The 25,060-nt window shown below is 34.8% G+C and overlaps 1 protein-coding gene and 1 long non-coding RNA gene across 5 annotated transcripts in view; one reads left to right on the plus strand and one right to left on the minus strand.

Annotated features, from left to right (window-relative positions):
- Positions 1-101: 101 nt before the first annotated feature.
- bicdl1 (BICD family like cargo adaptor 1) overlaps positions 102-25,060 on the minus strand; it is a 46,925-nt gene continuing 21,966 nt past the window's right edge. The window contains exons 4-12 of one of the 3 annotated variants that reach the window (XR_007187461.1): positions 24,981-24,992; positions 15,356-15,502; positions 11,561-11,740; positions 9,799-10,017; positions 9,570-9,713; positions 8,609-8,739; positions 6,302-6,422; positions 3,351-3,464; positions 743-874 (exon numbers count right to left, since the gene is read on the minus strand). Coding sequence is in view for 2 of the 3 variants with exons in the window: in XM_048210009.1 (XP_048065966.1) it covers positions 707-874; positions 6,302-6,422; positions 8,609-8,739; positions 9,570-9,713; positions 9,799-10,017; positions 11,561-11,740; positions 15,356-15,502; positions 24,981-24,992 (1,122 nt within the window). In the remaining variant the exon portion in view is untranslated. Of the gene's footprint in view, positions 875-3,350; positions 3,465-6,301; positions 6,423-8,608; positions 8,740-9,569; positions 9,714-9,798; positions 10,018-11,560; positions 11,741-15,355; positions 15,503-24,980; positions 24,993-25,060 lie in introns of all 3 variants that reach the window. The other 2 variants (XM_048210009.1, XM_048210010.1) reach the window with 2 other exon arrangements.
- Positions 6,421-21,913, plus strand: LOC125279887. Of its 2 annotated transcripts, XR_007187462.1 has the most exons (6): positions 6,421-6,521; positions 8,640-8,788; positions 9,777-9,990; positions 11,582-11,743; positions 15,340-15,531; positions 21,142-21,913. It is a non-coding gene; the product is annotated as an uncharacterized LOC125279887 (long non-coding RNA). The 2 variants fall into 2 exon arrangements; XR_007187463.1 differs by lacking the exons at positions 9,777-9,990; positions 21,142-21,913 and having other exon boundaries at positions 15,340-15,472.

Genomic DNA, 25,060 nt, shown 5'->3' on the forward strand with positions numbered 1-25,060 from the left:
GATATTGGCTGTTTATTAGTACTTATAAAGCACATATTAATGCCTTATTCTGCATGATCAAATTCTACATCCTATAGTCCTACCCAATACCTAAACCTAAAAACTACCTTACTAAATATTAATAAGCAGTAATTAGGAGTTTGAGGCAAAAGTTTTAGTTAATAGTGAGAATTGGGCACTAAACTAAAGTGTGTCCATATTTTTTTCAAATGCATTTATTCAAATTGTTTAGAATCAGAATAAATCTGTTCATTTTGAAAAATGTTTTCAGTTAAAAGTATGAACATGACTAAAATATGGCTTCTCTGTGCAACCAGCAATATTATTCAAATACAAATGTATGAGATAAAAAAACTAATTGGATTTATTGATGATAAATATATAAAAGTGGTTATTGTGTATTTAAAACATTCAGTTTATGAATGCTGTTTATTAGATCGTAATCCAAATGCATGGGAATTTTATATGCAATTCAAACACATAAATCAAAATATATACATTTATATCAAATCTAAATTTAGGCCTAAATATGCAATCAATTAATGCATTTTAGTATTTGATTTGAAGGATATTTGTTTTACGTTTGTACAATAAATGAGCAACACCAGTTGAGAAGCACTGATCTAATGACTTTCTATCTTTCATTTGTTGTACCCTTCTCTCATGTCTGTTCTCACACTCTCTTCCTGCATGTCTTCAGATAATCTCAGTTCTTCTTGAAGAATGAAAAGAGGCGCTTGTCTCCGTCCGAGAGGCGATGCGCTCGTCTGGAAGGAGCTCCGCCTCGTGACCCGCTGAAGGAGAACGGAGGATCCTTCCACTCCTCCTGGTGTTTATCCATCAGCTGTTGATCGATAACTCTGTGCATATCATCCTGAGAGAGAGAGAGAGAGAGAGAGAAAGACATAAGCACTTGATTTAAAGACAGAAAAGCGGCCACAGCAGACAGTCTGAGGTGGAGTGAGAATGGATGAACATGAGTCCTGTGTGAGCGGCGGACATGACGGCTATTTCACGCTTCTGTAACATTGTTTGGTCTGAACCAGAACTCAGTTCCCTTCCTATGGAAGTTTGTCCCGCCACTGAAGAAAAAATAAAAAAGGGAACTGCAACTTTTTATCTCACAATTCTGACTTTTTTTTTTTTTTCCACAATTGCGTGATATAAAATTACAATCGCATGCTATACAATTGTGAGATATAAAATCGTAATTCTGAGAAAAGAAGTCAGAATTGGGAGAAAAAAAGTTAGAATTGGGAGATATAAACAATTGTGAGAAAAGTCAGAATTGCAAGAAAAAAGTTAGAATTGCGAGATATAAAATCAATTGTGAGAAAAAAGTCAGAATTGTGAGAAAAGTCAGAATTGCGATATAAACTCACAATTGCGAGAAAAAATTCAGAATTGTGAGACAAACTTGCAATTGCGAGAAAAAAGTTAGAATTGTGAGATATAAACAATTGCGAGAAAAAATCAGAATTGTGATATAAACTCAATTGTAAGAAAAAAGTCAGAATTGTGATATAAACTCACAATTGCAAGAAAAATTCAAAACTGTGAGATATAAACTTGCCATTGCAAGAAAAAAGTCAGATTTGCGAGAAAAAAGAATTAGAAAAAAAAAGTTTAGTTATTGTGAGATATAAACAATTGCGAGAAAAATTCAAAACTGTGATATAAACTCAATTGTGAGAAAAAATTCTGAATTGTGACAAACTTGCAATTGCGAGAAAAAAGTTAGAATTGCGAGATATAAACAATTGTGAGAAAAATTCAGAATTGTGATATAAACTCAATTGTATGAAAAGTCAGAATTGTGATATAAACTCACAATTGCGAGAAAAATTCAAAACTGTGATATAAACTCAATTGTGAGAAAAAAGTCAGAATTGTGAGAAAAGTCAGAATTGCGATATAAACTCACAATTGCGAGAAAAAATTCAGAATTGTGAGACAAACTTGCAATTGCGAGAAAAGTTAGAATTGTGAGATATAAACAATTGCGAGAAAAAATCAGAATTGTGATATAAACTCAATTGTAAGAAAAAAGTCAGAATTGTGATATAAACTCACAATTGCAAGAAAAATTCAAAACTGTGAGATATAAACTTGCCATTGCAAGAAAAAAGTCAGATTTGCGAGAAAAAAGAATTAGAAAAAAAAAGTTTAGTTATTGTGAGATATAAACAATTGCGAGAAAAATTCAAAACTGTGATATAAACTCAATTGTGAGAAAAAATTCTGAATTGTGACAAACTTGCAATTGCGAGAAAAAAGTTAGAATTGCGAGATATAAACAATTGTGAGAAAAATTCAGAATTGTGATATAAACTCAATTGTATGAAAAGTCAGAATTGTGATATAAACTCACAATTGCGAGAAAAATTCAAAACTGTGATATAAACTCAATTGTGAGAAAAAAGTCAGAATTGTGATATAAACTCACAATTGCGAGAAAAATTCAAAACTGTGATATAAACTCAATTGTGAGAAAAAAGTCAGAATTGTGATATAAACTCACAATTGCAAGAAAAATTCAAAACTGCGAGATATAAACTTGCAATTGCGAGAAAAAATTCAGAATTGTGAGAAAAAGTTAGAATTGCGAGATAAACAATTTTGAGAAAAAATCAGAATTGCGAGATATAAACAAGCAATTGTGAGAAAAAAGTCAGAATTGCAAGATATAAACTCACAATTGCGTGAAAAGTCAGAATTGGAAGAAATAAACGCGTAATTGCGAGAAAAAAGTCAGAATTTTGAGATAAAAAGTCACAATTATCTTTTAAATTGTTTTAATCCGTGGTGGAAACAAGCTTCCATAACTGACATTACTAAAACTGGAATAAAAATAATTTAATAGTTAATTAGAAATATAAAAAATTGTAACACTTTACAAAAAGGTTTCATTTGTTAACATTAGTTGTATTTGTTAATAAATTGTATTTTATTAACTAACGTTGACAAAGATTAATAAATACTCTAACAAATGTATTGCTCATTGTTAATGCATTAATGTTAAATTATCAGACCTTTTTGTAAAAAAAAAAATTAATAAAAAATGACAAAAGAACTAAATGAAATGAAAACTGAAAACATAAAAATATAAGTTAATTTTAAAAAAGTTATCAATATTATAAAAGTATATAAATAATAGTAAAATAGCACTGTTTCCTTCTCTACCCCTCAGGTCTCTTATCACACAAGCATTCACTTGTCATGTTTGTTCTAGTGTGAAAAGTCCCTGAAGAACAGGTGAAGAACTACACCACAATGACATGACGGCGACCTCGTGACCTCATGACCCGGGATGAACATGGATACGGGTAAGACGGCGAACCCGAGCTCACCTCTAAGGCAGGAGGGAGTTACCATAGGGGAGAAGGGGTCTGTATGGAAGCTGAGAAAGGCCACTAGATCAGAAACCACAAGAGCCACACAGTGAACAGCCCTGAGGAGGCAAACTGCAGGCGGGGAGAGAGAGAGAAGGGAAGCTAAGAGTTAAACACTCACACACACACACACACACACACACACGCGCGCGCACTCACATTCACGGGATACGGGTGAAGCAGAGCGACAGAACCGCTGTCATCTTTGCTTTGAAATGAGGAGAGGGACTCAAACACACACATACTGAGAGTTAAAGTCAACATGAAACTGCACTCACGACACATCTGACATCTGTAACTGGCATTAATAATGTATTAGTAAATGTTGACATTAAAATTAATAAATGCTGTAGAAGTATTGTTCATTGTTAGTTCATGTTAGTTAACTAATGAAATCTTTTATAGAGACGTTTGAGTTGAGTTGTGTGCAATAAGATCAGGAACGTGTCTTAAAGTAAATAAGGTTGACTTCATGTTGACTTTAAGCATAAAGGGCAAAAGGGGAGAGAAACAGACAAAGAGGCTGACCGCTGCGATTCATTACAGTTAATGAATGTAGCATGTAAATCTCGCAAATATTTCTTTCTATTATCTGTACAGTGGTGAGTATTCACAGGTTGGAGTTGTTGAAGTATCGTTAATTGTAACCCAATAGCACCAATGTAACCCCTCCCCGCAAACAAGGACGTTAAAGAGCACAGCCTCTAGCCTCGGAGCGGTGCGAGTGGAACCGGAGGGGTTACGTTGGTGCCGTGACCCGGATGGGAGTGAGGTTTATTAGGAGTGAGTGTAACAGAGGCCAGCTAGTAAGAGTTGTGCGAGTAAACCTTGCTTCCCTGGCTTCAAAAGGCGCACTAGCGACTGACGCTAGAGGCTGCGGTCTTTAGCGGTCTTTAGCGTCCTTGTTAGTGTACCCGCCTCACATTCCAGAAACGCCGGTTCGAATCCCGCTCACATGGCCGGATTTATGCATAGGCGCTCTAGGCACGTGCCTATGCTCACACATCCAGGGGGCTCAATTATAATGAGAAGAAATAATATATTTTTTAATTATTGTTATTATTTCAGTCTAATGCTAAAACTTTGTAAGACAATTACTTGATAATAAATTAATAACATGTAAAATATCATCACTGTCAGGCCTCGTGTCTCCATATTTCGCCATTTTTTATTTATTTATTTTCATATCGGTCACCTTGTACATCTGTCTGTGGGTTTTGCAAATATTTAACCAATGAAAGCATAAAAACAGCTAAACCTCGAAACTCCATTGGCTCCTCAATCTGTCAGTCAAACCTCATAACTCCGCCCGCCTCAATCATGAATGAAGTGCAGCACACATTTTAGTGGATCATCTCTGCTTGTTTGCAATGCAATCGTAAATAAAGATTGTGGTTGTTTGAATAAGTACAGCATTTTCTTTACTCAAGAAACACTATATATATATATAAATCTCGCAGCATGCATTTGCACATAAAGCACAGAAGGTTTTACCTTTGTATTTGTTTCTGATATTTTGTGTCTAATAACCTTCTGTAATGCGATTCATCTCAGAGCTGGTTGTTTGAACAGAAACACACTCTAAACCAGTATGCAAATGCAGACATGAAAGCTTGACTAAAGTATTTCAAGCATGCAGTCCTGATGTGTTTAACCCTCTGATGTCACTTTGTTTGACAATATGCCATTTTTAACCATTTTTTGATTGTGATGTGTCACAATCAAACCACCAGTCGTTGCATAACCCTTTCCTATAATTTTATATATAGCTGACATTATAATAACATAAATTCAGTATTTAAGATGAAAGTGGTGCCTCGAGTCATACTGATAATTATCTTCTATTGCAAATACATAATTTAGGGAAAAGAGCATGACTGTAGAAGGTTAGTCATTTTAACAGGGGAAAAATATATAAAAATGCTACAATTGTTGTTTACTTGTTATTTGGTTAACCTTATTAAATTAAAAGCCCTTATTATATTATATTTTAAAAGACAATATATGTGATGTATTTTTTTATCTTTAAGTTCCAATAACAACACCTACCAGATTTTGTTTTATATATATATATATATATATATATATATATATATATATATATATATATATATATATATATAAATATATAATTATTACAGTGTTGTTTTGAAGTAAAAGGAAATAGTTTTTTATTTGTTAATTAATATTTAATATATCAACCAGTGTTATTTTACCATAATCGAGATACTATAATAGTTTTTATTAATATTTTGAATTTGTTTTTATTTTTATATATTGCTGAACAATTTTAGTTAACTTTTTAGTAATTTTGTTGACATTTTTATACATTTTTGATAAATTTTTATTTCAGTTTTAGTTATTTTAGCACATCAAGTTAAACTATTTTTGTTAACATTCCTTTTTAATTCAAGTAACAATTTTTTTTTTTTAGTTAACTATAATAACCCTGGTTATACAGTGACATGCGCTTTCACATGAATGTAACAAACCTCAGTATTCAAGGAGGTGATGTGGTATTATTCAGGGAGCTGCTTATAAACGTGTTAACTAACTTTGACTAAATTTCAAAAATTCTTGACAGGTGTTGATCTGAAAGAGAAAACTGATTATAGAGGAAGACAGTTAATGCTAATGCTGCTAAAGCGGCCCTTTTGACAATATTGAGAATGCAACATGTATTTGCATTATGATATTCTAGTGTTTACATTCACATACTTGGTTCTTAATCCCCCTTCTTTTTTATTTCTAGATAATTCCAGAAGCCCAGGCCGCTTAATCAGTGCATGTTATACACACATCAGATTTTCTGACCTACTATTTTCTTTCAGGTTCACATGATCTGTTGAACTTGAGGCGTTTTTGTGCGTTAATGTGTGTGTGTGTGTGTGTGTGTGAGTGAGACTAACCTGCCAGGCTTCTAACTGCTGAGACAGGTTGAGTTTCTGCTGTATCGCATCCAACAGCTGACTGTTCAAAGACATGATGTCTATCTTACACTTTGCCAGCTCCATCTCCACGGCTTTCTTCCTGTAACAGGGAAAAGAAGAAACAAAAGAGTTACTCAGCTGCATCTCCGGTTAATGTTGTGACTGACAGAACGGTGTCACGGGTACAGGCTGCAAAAACGTGAGTGTGTGAACGTCTAATCTCCAGTAGCTGTACAACATTTCTGAAAATGACCTAGAGTCTAGTAAATCAGAGAAAAGGAGAAGTTCTCAAACGATATTAAATAATGTCTTTGTTCTGTTCTAAAAATGCAAACAGTTGTGTGTTGTGGGTGGTTGCCAGGATGTTGCTAAGGTGTTCTGAAATGTTTTTAGTTCATTGCTAAATGCAGTTGCTTACAGGTAAAATTATAAATCGGATCAAGTCACTTGATTTGATGAATTATTCATGTCTGTAGGGCAAATTTGTGAAAAAGAAATGGCTTAAATGTATTGAATGTGCACTTGTAGTGTGATTCAAATCTTCAAATCTCAAATATTTTAAAAAACTTTACTTGCAGATAATACAATATTAATGAAATAAAAGGCCATTTAAGTTTGCTTAGAGTGATTCTTAACACACTTACACTTTTAAAAAGTGCAATTTGTAATAATTTCAAATTAAAAGTTTTACTTAAAAGTTTTAAATAATTACATTTTAATTTTTCAAGTCGTTCAAGTACTTATTTTGATGTGTTGACCAACATATTAAAGCACACATACTTTATTCTAAGTTTAAAATGTTATTTGATATTAATTTTTGAAGTTTTAATATATTCCAAATGTACTAAACTGCAGCTTCATCACTGCAAATGTATGTGTATTTACAAATATATTTAAATACATGTACGTGATATAGAAATGGCATTAGTTATAATGCTTGTCAGTACATTTAAAGGTGCCCTAGAATCAAAAATTTAATTTACCTTGGCATAGTTGAATAACAAGAGTTCAGTACATGGAAAAGACATACAGTGAGTCTCAAACCCCATTGTTTCCTCCTCCTTATATAAATCTCATTTGTTTAAAAGACCTCCGAAAAACAGGTGAATCTCAACATAACACCGACTGTTACGTAACAGTCGGGATCATTAATATGTATGACCCCAATATTTGCATATGCCAGCTCATGTTCAAGGCATTAGACAAGGGCAGCCAGTATTAACGTCTGGATCTGTGCACAGCTGAATCATCAGACTAGGTAAGCAAGCAAGGACAATAGAGAAAAATGGCAGATGGAGCAATAATAACTGACATGATCCATGATAACATGATATTTTTAGTGATATTTGTAAATTGTCTTTCTAAATGTTCCATTAGCATGCTGCTAATGTACTGTTAAATGTGGTTAAAGTTACCATCGTTTCTTACTGTATCCACGGAGACAAGACTGTCATTATTTTCATTTTTAAACACTTGCAGTCTGTATAATTCATAAACACAACTTCATTCTTTATAAATCTCTCCAACAGTGTGTAATGTTAGCTTTAGACATGGATCACAGCCTCAAACTCATTCAGAATCAAATATAAACATCCAAAAAAATACTATACTTACGCGATTAGACATGCTGCATGATGAACACTTAGTAAAGATCCATTTTGAGGGTTATATTAGCTGTGTGAACTTTGTTTATGGTGTTTAAGGCAAGCGCGAGCTCCAGGGGCGGGGAGCACGAGGATTTAAAGGGGCCGCAGCCTAAATCGGCGCATATTTAATGATGCCCCAAAATAGGCAGTTAAAAAAATTAATTTAAAAAAATCTATGGGGTATTTTGAGCTGAAACTTCACAGACACATTCAGGGGACACCTTAGACTTATATTACATCTTTTAAAAAGATGTTCTACGGCACCTTTACACTTTAACAATATTTCAGATAAAACAAAAATAATTAAGGAATTACAAATAGAGATGTACTTAAGTGGGTCAAAATGCACTCTAAAGTTCAGCTAAGTGCATTTAATATAAATTTAAACTATACATTTGCATTTAACATAATTAAGTGTTGAAAACAACATTCAATCTGTACTTAAGTATACTCTTTAAAGTATAATCGTTGTAACATGTAGCTAACTCTTTAAAAGTATGCTAAAGTGTACTTACAGGCTGAAGTTTAATATTTAGTGTTTGTTTGTTCAAATCACTACCCCAAAATATGCTAAAAATAATAGTCAAAAAATAACTTTTAGCAGGAAGTCTCTAAACATGTATGTGTGTGTCATTCGTACTTGGCAATGGCTTCATCTCTGTCTCGTATAGCACTCTGTAACTGCTCGTTGGGCTCGTGTACTTCGGCCATCGCTCTCAACCTTTCGTTCTCTTCTCTTGAAGAAGAAACTTCCACCGAGAGCAGCGCCACCTACAGGATCCAGAGAAGAACCAGAGGACAGATGAACTGATGAGCTCAGGTGTTTATATAAGGCTGCGTTTAAGTCCACTTTTTTATGCCCTTCCCTCACTAACATCTCGTTCACTCGGATGTACGTCACTTCTTATGTTGCATAAGTGCCCACTACTGGCGGACCCCTTTCAGTGCGTTTAAATGGAATGCCCTAAGCCCTTGATCACTTGTGGGTAAATTAGGTTGCTGTTGTGACATCACAATCATGTTGCATTGTGGTCTATGGATCTGCTTGAAGTGTACAAATGAGTAGACTCACTCCCTCGGACAAAAGTGGTTGAAGGTCCATCCAAATAAGCTTCCCTGATCCACTTGACGAAGTTAACGCACTTCAAAATGCCATCTGGGAATCCATTTTGGAGAAGTGCTTAGGGAAGTTTGGGAGTGTATGTCTAAAAGTGGAATTAAACACAACCTAAGTACCAGATTTACTGAAGGCAAATAAGCGTGAGAGCGCAATCCCATAAAAGCATCAATAGGAGTGGAAAGTTTTGCATGTGATCTACTGACAACATGCAAATTAAAGAACACAGACGCAGCCGGATCATTTCCATAATGACCAACGCAATCTCCCAAGAGCAGTGCAAATTAGTGTCTGGTTTAAGACGTGCTTTTTTGGGTGGTAAATAATGGTGCAAATACCAGTAAATTGATTCGCGCAAACCTTAGCATTATTCATTTAAATACTCTCCTCCCTTAAATTTTGCATCTGAAAGGGAAACTTCTACAAATGCATATAATAACTTAGTAAATCTGGCCCTAAGTGTGTGTCTGATGTGTGTGTGTACCTGATTATGGAGCTGTAGCGCCTCCTCCTGGCTGTTGCGTGTTTTTTCCTGCTCCTGTTCGTACAGTTCTCTGAGATCTCGCAGCTCCTCGCTCAATTTACGAACCTGCTCTTCTAGAACCTCCTCATCACTGCGCCGTGAACCCTAAACACATCCAAAACACGTTGAACAAGATTAATGTGAATTTTTTTTGCATAAAACTCGCAGATTTCGATATGACGCTTGTTACCGTGGATTCATTGCCGTCCAGCAGGTTTTGCGTAAGTCTGCGCAGCTCCACGAGACTAGCGGGCAAACTACCCATGGGGACGTCTTTTGCCGACAACGTCTCCGAAGACTCGTCCATGGATGAGTCTGTGGATAAGGCGGAGTCTGTGATGTCATTTCCTCTCAGCTGTGAGCAGATGGAACGCACCTGACAGTAAGCCTCCCACAGCTGCAGCCGAAGCTAAAGGGATGGAGAGAGCGTTTGTGATTGCAATTTATAAAGATCATTTTACAGAAATTTGTTCATGTGAAAAGCAACTTTAGTTTGTGAAATATTTAAGAGCTGAGCATAACTAGAAAAATGTATAGTATATGCATTCCATGAATTTTTAAAATGGTATCTTGACTTCTCCAGGACTGGGAAATTAAAATTCCCTGATATTTCCTGGTTTTCCAAGACTGTTGAATCCATGCGTCTTCAATGAAAGGAGAGCAATTGACCTTTCGCAAAGACCCGCCCCCTTTAGTTACTGTTGCTATGTCCGACAAGCCGTGCAAATCTCTCGCCACACATCATGTTCTCACGCAGTGAAAAGTACATCGTGGAACCGATCATCTCTTTCTACTAGTTCATTTATAGCATCAAATAAACATGAATGAACATCATAAAGAAATTAAGGAATGTTGTTTTAATCGCGGAAAGACATCGGTACACACCTTTTTTTAAGTTCAAGTCCACCTATGTTAATGTGCTAACTCCCCTGACTGCTTTGTCGGACAAAATGGTGGATTCGGCGTTATGATTGGTTAGATCGCCTGTCAATCAAACTCCTGGCGAAGGGTCAATTCTGTCCATTTTACAAGGTATTTATGTGGATTAAAAGTAAAGGCTTGGCACTCTTTTTATTTGGCACTCATTTTTTCATAAAATCATCATAAATTCTATATCATCCGGAAGCTTACAAACTCAAAATTCATCCTGTGAAAACGTTACCATGGAAACGGTACTCTAATTTATTTTAGCGGGCTCCTCCCCTAGTGGCCGGTGTCAGGTTTCATATTACAAATTTTATTTTAGCTTCTTTATATTAAAAAAAAACTTTTTCTAATCTTTACAAAACACATATCGTCGGAAAGGTCTGAGTCTCAAGGTTCCATATTTGGTGATTGTTTTGCGATAGAAGTGATATTTGGATTTGTTACCAAAGAGCGCATCAAAAAAAAAAAAAAAAAAAAAAATTCAATAGAATGTTACTGACACCTGGTGGATATTTTTGGTACAGCGCCTAAACAAAATCTCATGGGAACTTTAATTTTTGTGATATCAACTTCAAATTTGGAACACAACTTGTTTAGACATATGGCTTTGATTTGATAGTGAAACTGATGCATTTGCATTTTTTTCAGGATTATTTGAAGAATAGAAATTTCAAAAGAACAGCATTTATTGAAATAGAAAACTTTTTAACATAAATGAATAAATTTTTTTTTTATCAGAACCAGCATTAACATCTGTTGGATCAGACCACACGGGCCAGCCTTCGCTCCCCATGTGCATCAATGAGCCTTGAATTTTAATAAATATATATATTTATTAAAATTGCATAGCAGCCAGCCAATCAGTTTACAACTGGCGAATGGACCTCTAATGGACTGTGAATGAAACTAACAGCCACTAAAAGTTCCGCAAAAATCAAACCATGGCTGTATGTGTCAGACAGACAGTCTCATGTCCAGAATAATCAGTAACATGGAGCCGTCTGTATGCTGTTATAATGATGTACCTGCTCTCTCTCCTGCTCCAGCTCCTCCTGCTCCATACTCTGCTCGATCTCACAGAGAAGGCTGTGTGGGTTCGGACTGAAGCCCTGTAGACTGCGTTCCTCCGTCAGCTCCTCCAGACGAGCGCTCAGCTGCCTGTGAGACACGCGCACCTCCTGCAACTCCAGCTGGCTCTGCCGCAGCTGGTACGAACACACGGGAGAGTCACACACACACAAAACACACCTGAGGGAAACACGAGAGTTTACCGGGAACAAAAAACAAGCTGGTCGGCGAGGGATGCTTAGTTGATTTAATTCACCCCCGAGAAATAAACGAGCTGAACGCCACTCTTTCTTTATATATCATCTGAAACGTGTGCACTTACTCATGTCATTGTGTAAATACTCGTATTTGTCACCTATGATTCATTCATTCCACAACCGGAAGTGTCTGATAATAGAAATAAATCAGTGTTTTTAATGTAGTGATTCATCTCTCACTGTTATGCTCTATTTTAGACCATTACTTTAAAACGATTTCTAAAACGTACTTTGCATTTATTTAGAGGTAAATCTTTTTAATGACACAATGAATGGCCTTTTAAGAGCAGTGTGTTCTGTTAATATTAAACAGACCATAAGAGCTGATGAAAAACTGGAGGTCGTCTAGCGAAACAAATAATAATAATCTCTGGCAAAACAATGAACTGCTAATCTACAATAGCACAGAATTAAATGGAGCAAGAAAAAGAATGACTTTTTCTTTCCATCTCAGCTTTTATCTGCTGAGTTTTCAATGATTTCCTTTCATTCCTGTTTCATTGCAAGCGCAGATCAATCAGAACAAACTTCTCAGTTGGTTTTGTCATCTTAATATAATGTATGAATGAACAAAACCTGTCAAGATGTACAGTAACAGTACAAATTAATAAACTATATTTTTCTACAAGGCCATTAAGAATTTTTACATTATTTCATAATAATTAAATGTATTTACCCCAAATATTCTCATTTCTATAGTGCAAAAATGTAATTTACTGTATAAGTTATGGTAGCATTTTTGTATTGCTTTTAATTTATAGTCATTTTAATAATAATAAAAACTCATTACTGTATTTCTCATTATTCTCAGTAATGATTCTCATTACTGGATTACAAAACAAATCAATTAAAAAATACGGATGCATTACAGTAATGAGAATTTGAGGGGAATATGTTTAATTGTCTTTTATAATAATGTCACAATACAGAACAAGGCCCGTTCACACCAAGAACGATAATTATAACGATAACTATATTTGCGTTTACACCAACAAATGATAACTATAAAGATAACTATAACGATAACACCAACGAACGATTTCAAATTCTTGTTGCATTTACACGGCTTTATCCAGCAGATGTCCTCAGCATGCTCTGTTTGGAGTGAATAGCTAGTGTAATCGATCTAATCTAACAGTGAATTTAACTGGCGAAGTCAATATAGTGGAATAAAAACAACACCTAGTCTTTTTCACTGCAACTTCAGAGGAAGCAAGACAATGTTGTCGAAACCAGCGCTGGATATCTGAGGTAATTTTATTTTACACTGTTTGCTAGCCTGACATAATGATCTCATCGTTAATACTTCTGATAATTTATTCCGAAGGTATAACCAATTGTTTTCCATATATCCATTTTCTTTAACCCTTAAATGCATACCTCGGGTCTTTAGTGACCCGGGACGTCATTCACTACCCTCCTCCTCGTTCATTTTTTTAAAGTTAGACATCAACCTTCTTGGTATTCCTCTATCAATTCATTATAAAGAATATAACATGAAAAAAATTATAAAATTATAAAAGAATGCCTATTTTTGTATTCGTTTTTTGTAAAAATTGTATAGGGTCGCTAACGACCCGAGGTGTGTATCATTGTACATATATTTTTTCTGCACAACAATAATTGAATCTTAGATGACGGAATAAGTGCAATTCACCTTTATTCCACAAGGTGGCAATGTCTGATGCTGAAGTGACGACTCATTTAAAACGAAATAATAAGAGAAACATGAAATGGCTCAGTGATTTACTGCAGAACAAGTACTGAACGCAATCAAATATGACTGTAACTGTTACAGGATGAATCTGGTGAAGCTGTTAGAGATCGAAATATTGATTTTGAAGATGTTGAAAATCATACAGTTTTGAGAATACGCATGAGATTGTGAATGGGCTCATATTCGTGACCTCAAACATAAAACTAACTCATTATTTGCTGAATTTACTGGGAAATGAGCTCTGACGAGGACAGTGATGATGGCATAAAACATCTGCTCAAACTGAGCCCTTTCAAGCTCCAAAAGGTAACAAAATACGATTTATTTTATTCTTCTGTAATTTTTACTCTAATATCAGAGGAGTTTTATATTATCGCGACAGGTAGAGTTAGATATAGATCCGGGTCGATAAAGACCCGAATATGTAAGAATGATTGGCGAAACAGTCATGCATTTAAGGGTTAATGTATTCTTGAAAAGGGGGTTTGACTTGTCAAACAGTGGTGGATTTTTCTGGACCTCCGCGATTAACTTCACCGCAATGTCGTCTGCCATTTTAAATGTGTGAGCCCTTAAATTATAACGGATTCTGATTGGATGTCAGTGTTTTAACATTCAACAGTGTTATATATAAATCGTTATATATATCTTTATAGTTATCATTATCTTTATAGTTCTTGTTCTTGGTGTGAATAGACACAGCATTAATCTTAATGGTTCTTGTTAATCGTAATGTCTTGTTTGTTTCTTTTATTATAAACAATATTATATATTTGTGACATGGACATGTTTGTGTTCTTGACATTTCATGAAATTCACACAAGATGCACTGCAATGTTTTTACTTTTTTTGGCTTAAAATTCTGGGCATAATATATTTCAAACATGTTATAAACAGAGCATGTTTCATGAAATATATATATTTTTAAATTTGAAATATTTCACTCAAACCTTCAAATATCAAAATATATTCTAAAACGTACTTTAAGAGGCAAAATACATTTGCAAATATTAGGTAAATCAAGTTGTGTATATACATATATGCAGTCAAACCAAAATTTATTCACACCTTGAACATTTCATTCATTAATACAGTTTATTCACTATAGTTTAAAAAAAAATGGTAATAAAATTTGGAGTTAAACTGTGTCAGAAAAAATTAATAATGTCAGATAACACTTAAGCAAAACATGGTCAGGTCAAAGTATCTGAATAATTTTTGGTTCCAAATTTTTATCAATTTTTTCTGTATGAAGAATTTTTGGCTATAATATGTCACACTTTATTTTGCTATACTCACTTACATACTATGGTGTCCTGCACCCACTAGTAAAAAATATATCAAAAATATCTGAATAATTTTTGTTTTGTCTGTATATTAGACAGTATAAATATATTTAGATTGACAGTATATAAAAATGGCTAAAAAATATATGAGAAAATGTACTAAAAGTACCTGTAAATATATTTTAAAATATAAAATATTTTTGGCCATTATTTGTATGTTTTTAAATGCATCTGAAAATATTTTTTTCGAATGGTTTTGCAGAAAAAAAATATGTAAACAACTCTCATGTGGAGAAGCAAAATATATTAAGAGTTATTTTTTTCATTTTTTATCTCCATTCTTTTCATGTTTGAAACATTTTTGCATTTATAACATGTATGCTCATTAATTTGCCAGTCCAATCATATCCAGTTTTGCTTCTCATGTTGTTCTCAGGACAAAAACACTGATGAATAACATGTTGTTTGTTTTGCAGTGCACCAGCCGCTCACCTGTAAGTCCTTGTCGTGACACTGTTTCTCCAGCACCAGCGTTCGCTCTCTCAGCTCCTCCACCGTGTTCTGCAGCTGCTCGTTCTCCTCAAGCATGGCGTTCACACGTCGCTCCAGTTCCTGCTTACGTTCCGACAACATCTTTATCTACCCAACGAGACCGGGAAAAACACCAGGTTACGGACATCATCATCATTATCCAGCTTTAGTCTCTGATTCTGAGCTATTCAGACCAAAACACTGCAAACTATAAAAATAATGCTTGACTTAAAACTTTCACAATATATCTAAGCCTTTATCAGGTTTTCAAGAAAAACTGTGGATTAGGTTGAACTCTGGTGTAGTTTCTGGAATGCTGTGTTGCCAGGCATCATCAGTAGGGAGTCACGAACACCTCCATAGTCAGGAATGTGCGCTTGATAACGGGAATATTTCTGTTCAAAACAGCCCCAAGAAAATGCTGCTGGTCAGAAGTTCTTCTCAGTTGTGTTTCAAGTATCATTACTGTCTCACTGGTTTCTTCTACAATACAGAAACAATTTTCACACATTTCACACAACAAGTAACACATTAATTAATTGAAATAAAAATTTGACATTGATATTTTGAAAAACTGAAATAGTATTTTCTATAGCAATAGTAAAACATACTCCAATCATTTTTGTTTCATTTAAAAGTTTGAATTTTTTGTATTTATTTTTTGGGAGAAATATATATATATATACATACACTACCGCTCAAAAGTTTGGGATCGGTAAGATTTTTAATGTTTTTAAAAGAAGTTTCGTCTGCTCACCAAGGCTTAATTTATTTAATTAAAAATACAGTAAAAACAGTAATATTGTGAAAAATTATTACAATTTAAAATAACTGTTTTCTATTTGAAAATATTTTAAAATGTAATTTATTCCTGTGATGCAAAGCTGAATTTTCAGCATCATTACTCCAGTCTTCAGTGTCACATGATCCTTCAGAAATCATTCTAATATGATGATTAGTTCCTCAAGAAATATTTGTTATTATTATCAATGTTGAAAACAGTTGTGTACTTTTTTTTTCAGGATTTCTTGATGAATAGAAAGTTCAAAAGAACAGCATTTATCTGAAATACAAAGCTTCTGTAGCATTATACACTACCGTTCAAAAGTTTGGGGTCAGTAAGAATTTTTATTTTTATTTTTTTGAAAAGAAATTAAAGAAATGAATACTTTTATACTTTCAGCAAGGATGCATTAAATCAATCAAAAGTGACAGTAAAGACATTTAAAATGTAACAAAAGATTAGATTTTAAATAAATGCTGTTCTTTTGAACTTTCTATTCATCAAATAATCCTGAAAAAAAATATTGTACACAAATATTTTGTACAATTGTACACATTAAATGTTTCTTGAGCAGCAGATCAGCATATTAGAATGATTTCTGAAGGATCATGTGACACTGAAGACTGGAGTAATGATGCTGAAAATTCAGCTTTGATCACAGGAATAAATTACTTTGTGAAATATTTTCAAATAGAAAACAGTCATTTTAAATTGTAATAATATTTCACAATATTACTGTTTTTACTGTATTTTTAATTAAGTAAATGCACCCTTGGTGAGCAGACGATACTTCTTTTAAAAACATTAAAAATCTTACCGATTCCAAACTTTTGAGCGGTAGTGTATGTATATATATATATATATTTTAAAAGAATCAGTGTTATTTTAGTTTTTATTTGAGTTTTATTATAGTTTTATTTATATGTTGAATTCGCTTTTATTTTTTATATTTGTAGTTTTCTTGCTCATTTTAGTTTATTTTTTAGAAATTTTGATATGTGCTTTTGTCATTTTATTATTATTATTATTATTATTAAATATTGCTATTAAGGTTTAAAGGGGACATATCATGAAAATCGGACTTTTTCCATGTTTAAGTGCTATAATCAGATCCCCGATTATCGGGTCCCCGCATCTACCAACCCAGAAAACGTGAAAAAGGACAACCCAGTAACTTTGTTTTGGCAAGCCTTTCTCTGCAAGCATGTGAAAAATTGAGCCGCTCAGTGCCGCCATTTTGTTTCTGCAAGTGAAAATGGTGAACCAGTTCTAACGCCATGGCAGAAAACTGTTCTGTCATTGGCTGCACAGACGAGCACAGACACTATTTAGAGTCTCGTTAGCTCGAATATTCTGCAAGTTGACCCTGGCAAGCTCGATTACTGAAAAAGGAGCATTTCTGTCTGAGCGATATTTTGAAAAAAAGATATTAGACCATTCACAGCATTTGATAGCAATCATAAACGTTAGCCTGGTGTGTATGGCTCTGTTTGGTACCCGATGTGTAGTGGGCGTCCATACGGGTTTTGCACAAAAGATGAACATGACAGCACATGCTAGTCGATGAGTTGAATCAACTCCACAGCAACTACATAAATTTATCCACTAACCATTCAGAAACGTCCAGTTTCATTCTAAAAGTTGTAACTTCTTCCTGAGTCTCTCCATCAGTGTCGACTCCGGTTTGAACAATGTAAGGCTGAACGCCGTTACTGACAATCCTCATTTTGACTACGTGAGATTCTCCAGCTTTGTTGTTGTTGAGCTGTTGAAGCTCCGCCCTCTTCTGGAGCAGCAGCTCATTTGCATTTAAAGGGACACACACAAAAACGGCGTGTTTTTGCTCTTTAACGGCGTGTTTTGTCCACTTTAATTTATTTATTTACTTCAGTTTTAGTTAGTTTTACTTTTTATTTATTTCCAAATAATATTTTTAGTGCTTCAACTTAACTTATTTCAGTTTATTACCAAGGTTCTAATTTGTACTTTTTCAACTAATATTAATATTTCATTTTATTTCAGCTTTATTTCAATTAACAGAATTTTTTTGAATAGTTTTAGATAATGATAATGACCCTGATGGGAATGGAAAGAGACTCATTGTGAGAATTAAAACATCTGGCTGCATTACATTTACAGAGAGGAGAATGTGTTCAATTGTCTTGAAAATAATGTCACAATACAGACAAAGATTTCATGAGATTCACTCAAAAAAGATTTTTCATTCCTCCTCTCAGTCCTGATTTGTGTGAGCAGCAGATGAAACAAACATGAGCAGAAGTTTTGGTGTCTCTCCCTCATGTTATGACCTAGATCTGCTAACCCAGTTCAGCAGCACTGAGGGATTCTGTGTGATTAACCGTATGCCACACCTGCCTTCAGAACAACTGGACATTTCATGCATACTTCTGCTGATCTTCAAACTTTAATTTTGAATCGGCCGACCCAGACAGTGACACTGGTATATTTATGTCCCGGTCGGCTCAGAAGCGTCATGGATTGGAATAGACGCCCATTTCTATCTGTCTGGCACTGGCTGCAGTTTCGGGAACACCCAGACATTGCAGCATTTGCTCTTAAAATAGAACAGAAGTTTTCCTCGCTCGAGTACACACACTTCACATGGGAGAGTCGCTTCTAAAGAGCCTTTACATCTACACAACATCCACTTTATTAGGTACACCTTGTCAGTGTCAGGTTGGACCTCCTTTTCCAGATTCAACAAGGTGCTGGAAACATTCCTCAGAGATTTTGCTCCATATTGTCTTGATATCATCACACAGTGCTGCAGATTTGTCGGCTGCACATCCATGATGTGAATCTCCCATTCCAGCACATCCTAAATCTGCTCTCTTGGATTGAGATCTGGTGACTGGAGGACATTTAAGTTTAGTGAACGTCATGTTTGAGATGGTGTGTTATCCTGCTGGAAGCCATCAGAAGATGAGTACACTGTGGTCATGAAGGGATGGACGTGGTCAGCAACAATACTCAGGTCGGCTGTGGCGTTTAAGCGATACTCAATTGGTATTAAGAGGCCCAAAGTGTGCCAAGAAAATCTCCCACACACCATTACACCACCTGAACTGCTGATACAAGGCAGGATGGATCCATGCTTTCATGTTGTTTATGCCAAATTCTGACCCTCCCATCTGAATGCTGCAGATGAAATCCACACTCATCAGACCAGGCAATGTTTTTCCAATCTTCTATTGTCCAGTTTTGGTGAGTCCGTGTGAATTGTAGCCTCAGTTTGCTTCTTCTGCTGCTGGAGCTCATCTGCTTCAAGGCTGGATGTGTTGAGCATTCAGAGATGCTCTTCTGCAGAGCTCGCTATTTGAGTTACTGTTGCCTTTCCATCAGCTGAACCAGTCTGATCATTCTGCTCTGACCTCAACAAGGCATTTTCGGCTACAGAACTGCCACTCACAGGATATTTTCTCTTTTTTGGACCATTCTCTGTAAACCCTAGAGATGGTTGTGTGAGAAAATCCCAGTAGATCAGCAGTTTCTTAAAGGTGCCATTGAATGTTTTTTTAAAAGATGTAATATAAGTCTAAGGTGTCCCCTGAATGTGTCTGTGAAGTTTCAGCTCAAAATACCCCATAGATTTTTTTTAATTCATTTTTTTAACTGCCTATTTTGGGGCATCATTAACTATGCGCCGATTCAGGCTGCGGTCCCTTTAAATCTCGCGCTCTCCGCCCCCGGAGCTCGCGCTTGCCTTAAACAGCATAAACAAAGTTCACACAGCTAATATAACCCTCAAAATGGATCTTTACAAAGTGTTCGTCATGCATACTGTATGCATGCGTCGGATTATGTGAGTATTGTATACTGTTATATTGTTTACATTTGATTCTGAATGAATTTGAGGCTGTGATCCGTGGCTAACAGCTAATGCTACACTGTTGGAGAGATTTATAAAGAATGAAGTTGTGTTTATGCAATAACGACGGCTCTTGTCTCCTTGAATACAGTAAGAAACAATGGTAACTTTAACCACATTTAACAGTACATTAGCAACAAGCTAACGAAACATTTAGAAAGACAATTTACAAATATCACTAAAAATATCATGTAATCATGGATCATGTCAGTTATTATCGCTCCATCTGCCATTTTTCGCTATTGTTCTTGCTTGCTTACCTAGTCTGATGATTCATCTGTGCACAGATCCAGACGTTAATACTGGCTGCCCTTGTGTAATGCCTTGAACATGGGCTGGCATATGCAAATATTGGGGTCGTACATATTAATGATCCCGACTGTTTCGTAACAGTCGGTGTTATGTTGAGATTCGCCTGTTCTTGGGAGGTCTTTTAAACAAATGAGATTTATATAAGAAGGAGGAAACAATGGAGTTTGAGACTCACTGTATGTCATTTCCATGTACTGAACTCTTGTTATTCAACTATGCCAAGATAAATTCAATTTTTAATTCTAGGGCACCTTTAAATACTCAGATGTTCAAAGTCACTTAAATCACATTTAATGAAAATGCAATCGCAAGTGTCTTTACTGTGAGTGCAAATTGCAATTAAAAAAATAACATTTAAATGGTGGTTTTGCTTGAACATTTTAAACATATAATCATTTCTGTAATACATTTTCATTTTAATTTCGCAACTTATAAAGCGTTAAAATATATGTTTAAATTATATTTTAAAACCAGTGTAGGAAACAGCAAATGTTAATTATGTTATTGAATTTGAATGATAATTTTGCTCCAAACATTGCACATATAGTATGGAAAATGTACATTTAAATACAGAAATGCATTGCAATTTTGCATATTACATTTTAAATTGAATATTGCTACACATGTGCTTCCATAGATTTGGTGATTAGATATTTTCGTTACCAGGCACTTGAACAGGTGTACTTGTGGTTGGTGAGTGTACGTCTAGCTGCTATACGTGTTGTCTCTCACTCACTGCTTCTTTCTACTGTATCTGATCAGAGAGAGATTGACGGACGGTTCAGCTGATCCTGTAAATCAGCTCTGGTCTGACGGACAGCTCATCCCTGTATCGAACACTAATCATGGGACTAATTACCCTCTGTGAGTAAACCCTGACACTTCATCTCAGTTCTGTGTAGTTCTCTATATTATGACTTCTGAGTAAAGCTGTGGCAGTACCATAAATCAGTGATGCATCAGATAGTATTATTATGGTACTTTGATATACAGTAGGGTCCAAATGTCTGGGACATTGAATATTTTTTTCAATTTTTTCCAATTTAAAATAAAATAAAAAAATTGTTTAATAGTGATTTACTTTGTATATATATTTTTTGTATGTCTTTGTTTATCCTGTAGAATTTGTATTATTGTTCATTTGGGTGTAGAATTATGATTCTGTTTTCTTTTTGATTATTTTTAATTTTAACCTTTACTTTTTTTTCTCATTTTGTATTCTACACAATTAGAGGTGTGGCCTTTGTTAATATTAACAGCGTTCAGTACTGTTTTTAATTTTTAAAAAGGGTAAATTTGTGGCCAAATGGAACCATTTAAAAATCAGATCTGATCTCGATCAGTAAAAACGCATGCAGAGACCGGATATGTTTCAGGATAACTTGCCAGTCAGTAATCATTTAGGAGAAGTGTGGACTGTTCACTTAAAGGATTAGTTCACTTTCAAATGAAAATTAGCCCAAGCTTTACTCGGATGGAGACACTTTCTTCAGCTTATACTCGTTGGTCCCGTTCACTGCCATTATAAAGCTCAGATGCTTCAGGATATTTATTAAAATATCTCCTGTATTGAAGGAAGAAAGTCATATACACCTAGGATGGCTTCGGGGTGAGTAAAGCCGGGGCTAATTTTCATTTGAAAGTGAACTAATCCTTTAAGAGCAGACCGTTTCACTTTACAAAGGTGCAAAACTTGTTAAGCTCTGAATTGACTTTATGCAGCTCCACTGTACACTGTAAAGTTGTAAATAAAACAAAGATTATTCACGTACGTTTTACAAGAAAATACTATTTCAGTCTTTCTACTTCAAAATTTCACATTTAAATTCAGTTATTTGTGAAAATTGTTTCAAAGTAAATCCTACACCAATTTTTTAAACCTTTCAAAATATAGACAACATGATTTACACATGCATACAAAACCAGACATGCATTGGATGTGTATGTATGAAGAGTTTTTTTCCTTAAAGGATCCATATTCTTTCCTCTTTTGGCATTTTGTTTTTTCTCCTGGAATCTACTTAGGACATTGAGAAGGATCGTAGAAGGTTTCTTGCTTTAAAATAGTTTAGTTTTATTTATTTTTTTATGATCGTTTTCCTTCCCCTCTCTGACTCTTAATCAGGCTGGTTTTGCTACTGTACCTTTAAGACTTCTCTACATAAATGATGTTTGTTATGATTGGCTAACCTCTACTTTATATTGTTGATCATCAGCTCAGTCCAAGTTGCTGAATGATGAATATGTGTTGTTATGTAAATGTGGGCGCTTGTATGTTATGTTAATCTTCTAGACACATTAGTTCTGTTGCAAAACTGTGCTGTCTACAGGGTTGGGGAGTAACAAAATACATGTAACAGTTACGTATTTAAAATACAAAAATTGAGTAACTGTATTTCATTTTAAATGTTACATTTTAAATGGGTGGTAATCAAATTACAATTACATCTGAAAAGTATTTTAGATTACCAAAGTGATTACTTTGAATTTTACTGTCATTTAAACATTAATGTAAACAGCAATTGGTGATTCTCCGACTCTGACAGTCTGCAAAAGCATCCTAAGCTATAGTTCTGCTTAAAAGTTTCTTACCCCTGCAGAATATGTAACATTTTAATCATTTTAACAAAATCATAAACATTGCATGTTATTTTTATTTAGTCCTGTCCTGAATAAACTATTTCACATAACAGATGTTTACATAGACTCCACAAGACAAAATAACTGAATTTATAAAAATTGCCCCATTCAAAAATGTACATACTCTTGAATCTTAACTGTCCTGTCATTACTGGATGACCCACGACTGTTTTCATGTTTTGCGATAGTTGTTTGTGAGTCCCTTGTAATTGTAAAAAAGGTAATTGCGACTTTTTATCTCACAATTCTGACTTTTTTCTTTCAAATGCGAGTTTGCATCTTACAATTCTGACTTTTTTTCTCAAAAATGTGAGATAAACTCACAATTGCAAGTTATAAAGTCAGAATTGCGTGATTAAAAACGTGCAATTCCTACTTATTTCTCACAATTGCGAGTTTAAATCTCACAATTATGACTTATTTTCTTGCAATTCAGACATTTTTCTGAAAAATTACGAGTTTATCTCACAATTATGACTTTTTTCTCAAAATTGATTTTATATCACGATTGCAACTTTATATCACACAATTCTGAGTAAAAAGTCACAATTGCCTTGTTTTTATGTTACATATTTATTAGTATTCCAAAGTATTCTAAAGTATTTAAATTAAGTTACAAAACTTGGGTAATCTAACGAAATACGTTTACATTTTAAAGCATGTATTTTGTAATCTGTAGTGAAATACATTTTAAAAGTAACCTACCCAGCCCTGGCTGTCTATTGTCTACATGCACTCAACAATATTTATGCTTAAATTTAAGATTTCGTAACTCTCTCGTAACTACTATAGTACGATGCATCGTTGAAGAAATCAACTAGCTAGTCACGACTCTTTCCCGAAACCGTACTGATGCAAATTTGTCGCTCAACCACGTTGGTGAAAGACGTCACGCAGGTGATGTCAGTTTGATATCCTCAAACCGTTTTCAAAAAACACGCAAACGAATTGTACGTAGCGCTTGCGAAAATAGATGTAAGGCTGTATCTCCGCAACGCTTTATCGTATTCAGACCAAACTTGGTACATGTCATCACAAGCATGACCTGAGGCATCATGCAGTGTTTCGGCACAGCGCCACCTACTGGTGCGGAGATATGAAAAATTATTTTTTTTCCTTATAACTTCTGATGGGTTTGTCCAAAAATGACATGATGGGAGTAATGCTTTTGAGTTCGAATTAATGCTCGATTTTTTGCTATAAATTACGGATATGGCATCTGAGGACTAATTCTCATTTTTCTCAGTTATTTTGCTTTATTTCCAGATTCAATCATAGGCTCCTCCTTCTGTACCAGAGCACGAACGCACATGCACACTCTTCAAAAACGGCGCTTTATATCTCTCGACAAACTAAAAGATGTGAATGACATTTGAATACATTCGAAATAAATGATAGAGATTATACTGAATGTCAGCTTGCTATTTTTCCTCAAGATAACGATTTATTAACTCCAATTTGCGAATATTCGTTCCAACTTTATGGTTTCGGGAAACACCGAGTCGTTGCATTCTGGGACGGCCTTCTTTATTAAGGACACAAAGGACACAAAAGATATCTTGGAAGGCAGATCACTAGGTTTTGAAACAGCTAATCTACAGATCCACATTTTTCCGCTTAATACAGTTTCCTTAGGTGTGTTATTTCAGAATTTAGCAAAGCTTTGATTTGAGATAGTTGTTCTGAATAGACCAGCGTCCATTGATGACTGCCTGTGAAACTCACGCTGGCATTGTTTGCCCTGCGCTGTCACATCAAAGACTCCAGGAGCCAATTACATGGCCGTCTTTCATAGACGAGTTAGCGAGAAGACTCGCATTCACTTTTTCGGGCTGCTTTGAAGCTCTGACATTACAAAGCAATCAGGATATGATCCAGCAGCGCACAATGAGATCACACCACAGAAGACACACATCCAGAATGAGCATGCAGAAAAGAGGAAGCGGTTCATGAGCACTTACTTCAAGCCCTTGCTGTTTAGTGCGCGAGACAAATAATAATTTGAGGAAGGAAAACAGATGACAGCAGATTTTGAAATATA

Source organism: Megalobrama amblycephala, linkage group LG12, assembly GCF_018812025.1.
Source record: "Megalobrama amblycephala isolate DHTTF-2021 linkage group LG12, ASM1881202v1, whole genome shotgun sequence".
NCBI classification, from domain to species: Eukaryota; Metazoa; Chordata; class Actinopteri; order Cypriniformes; family Xenocyprididae; genus Megalobrama; species Megalobrama amblycephala.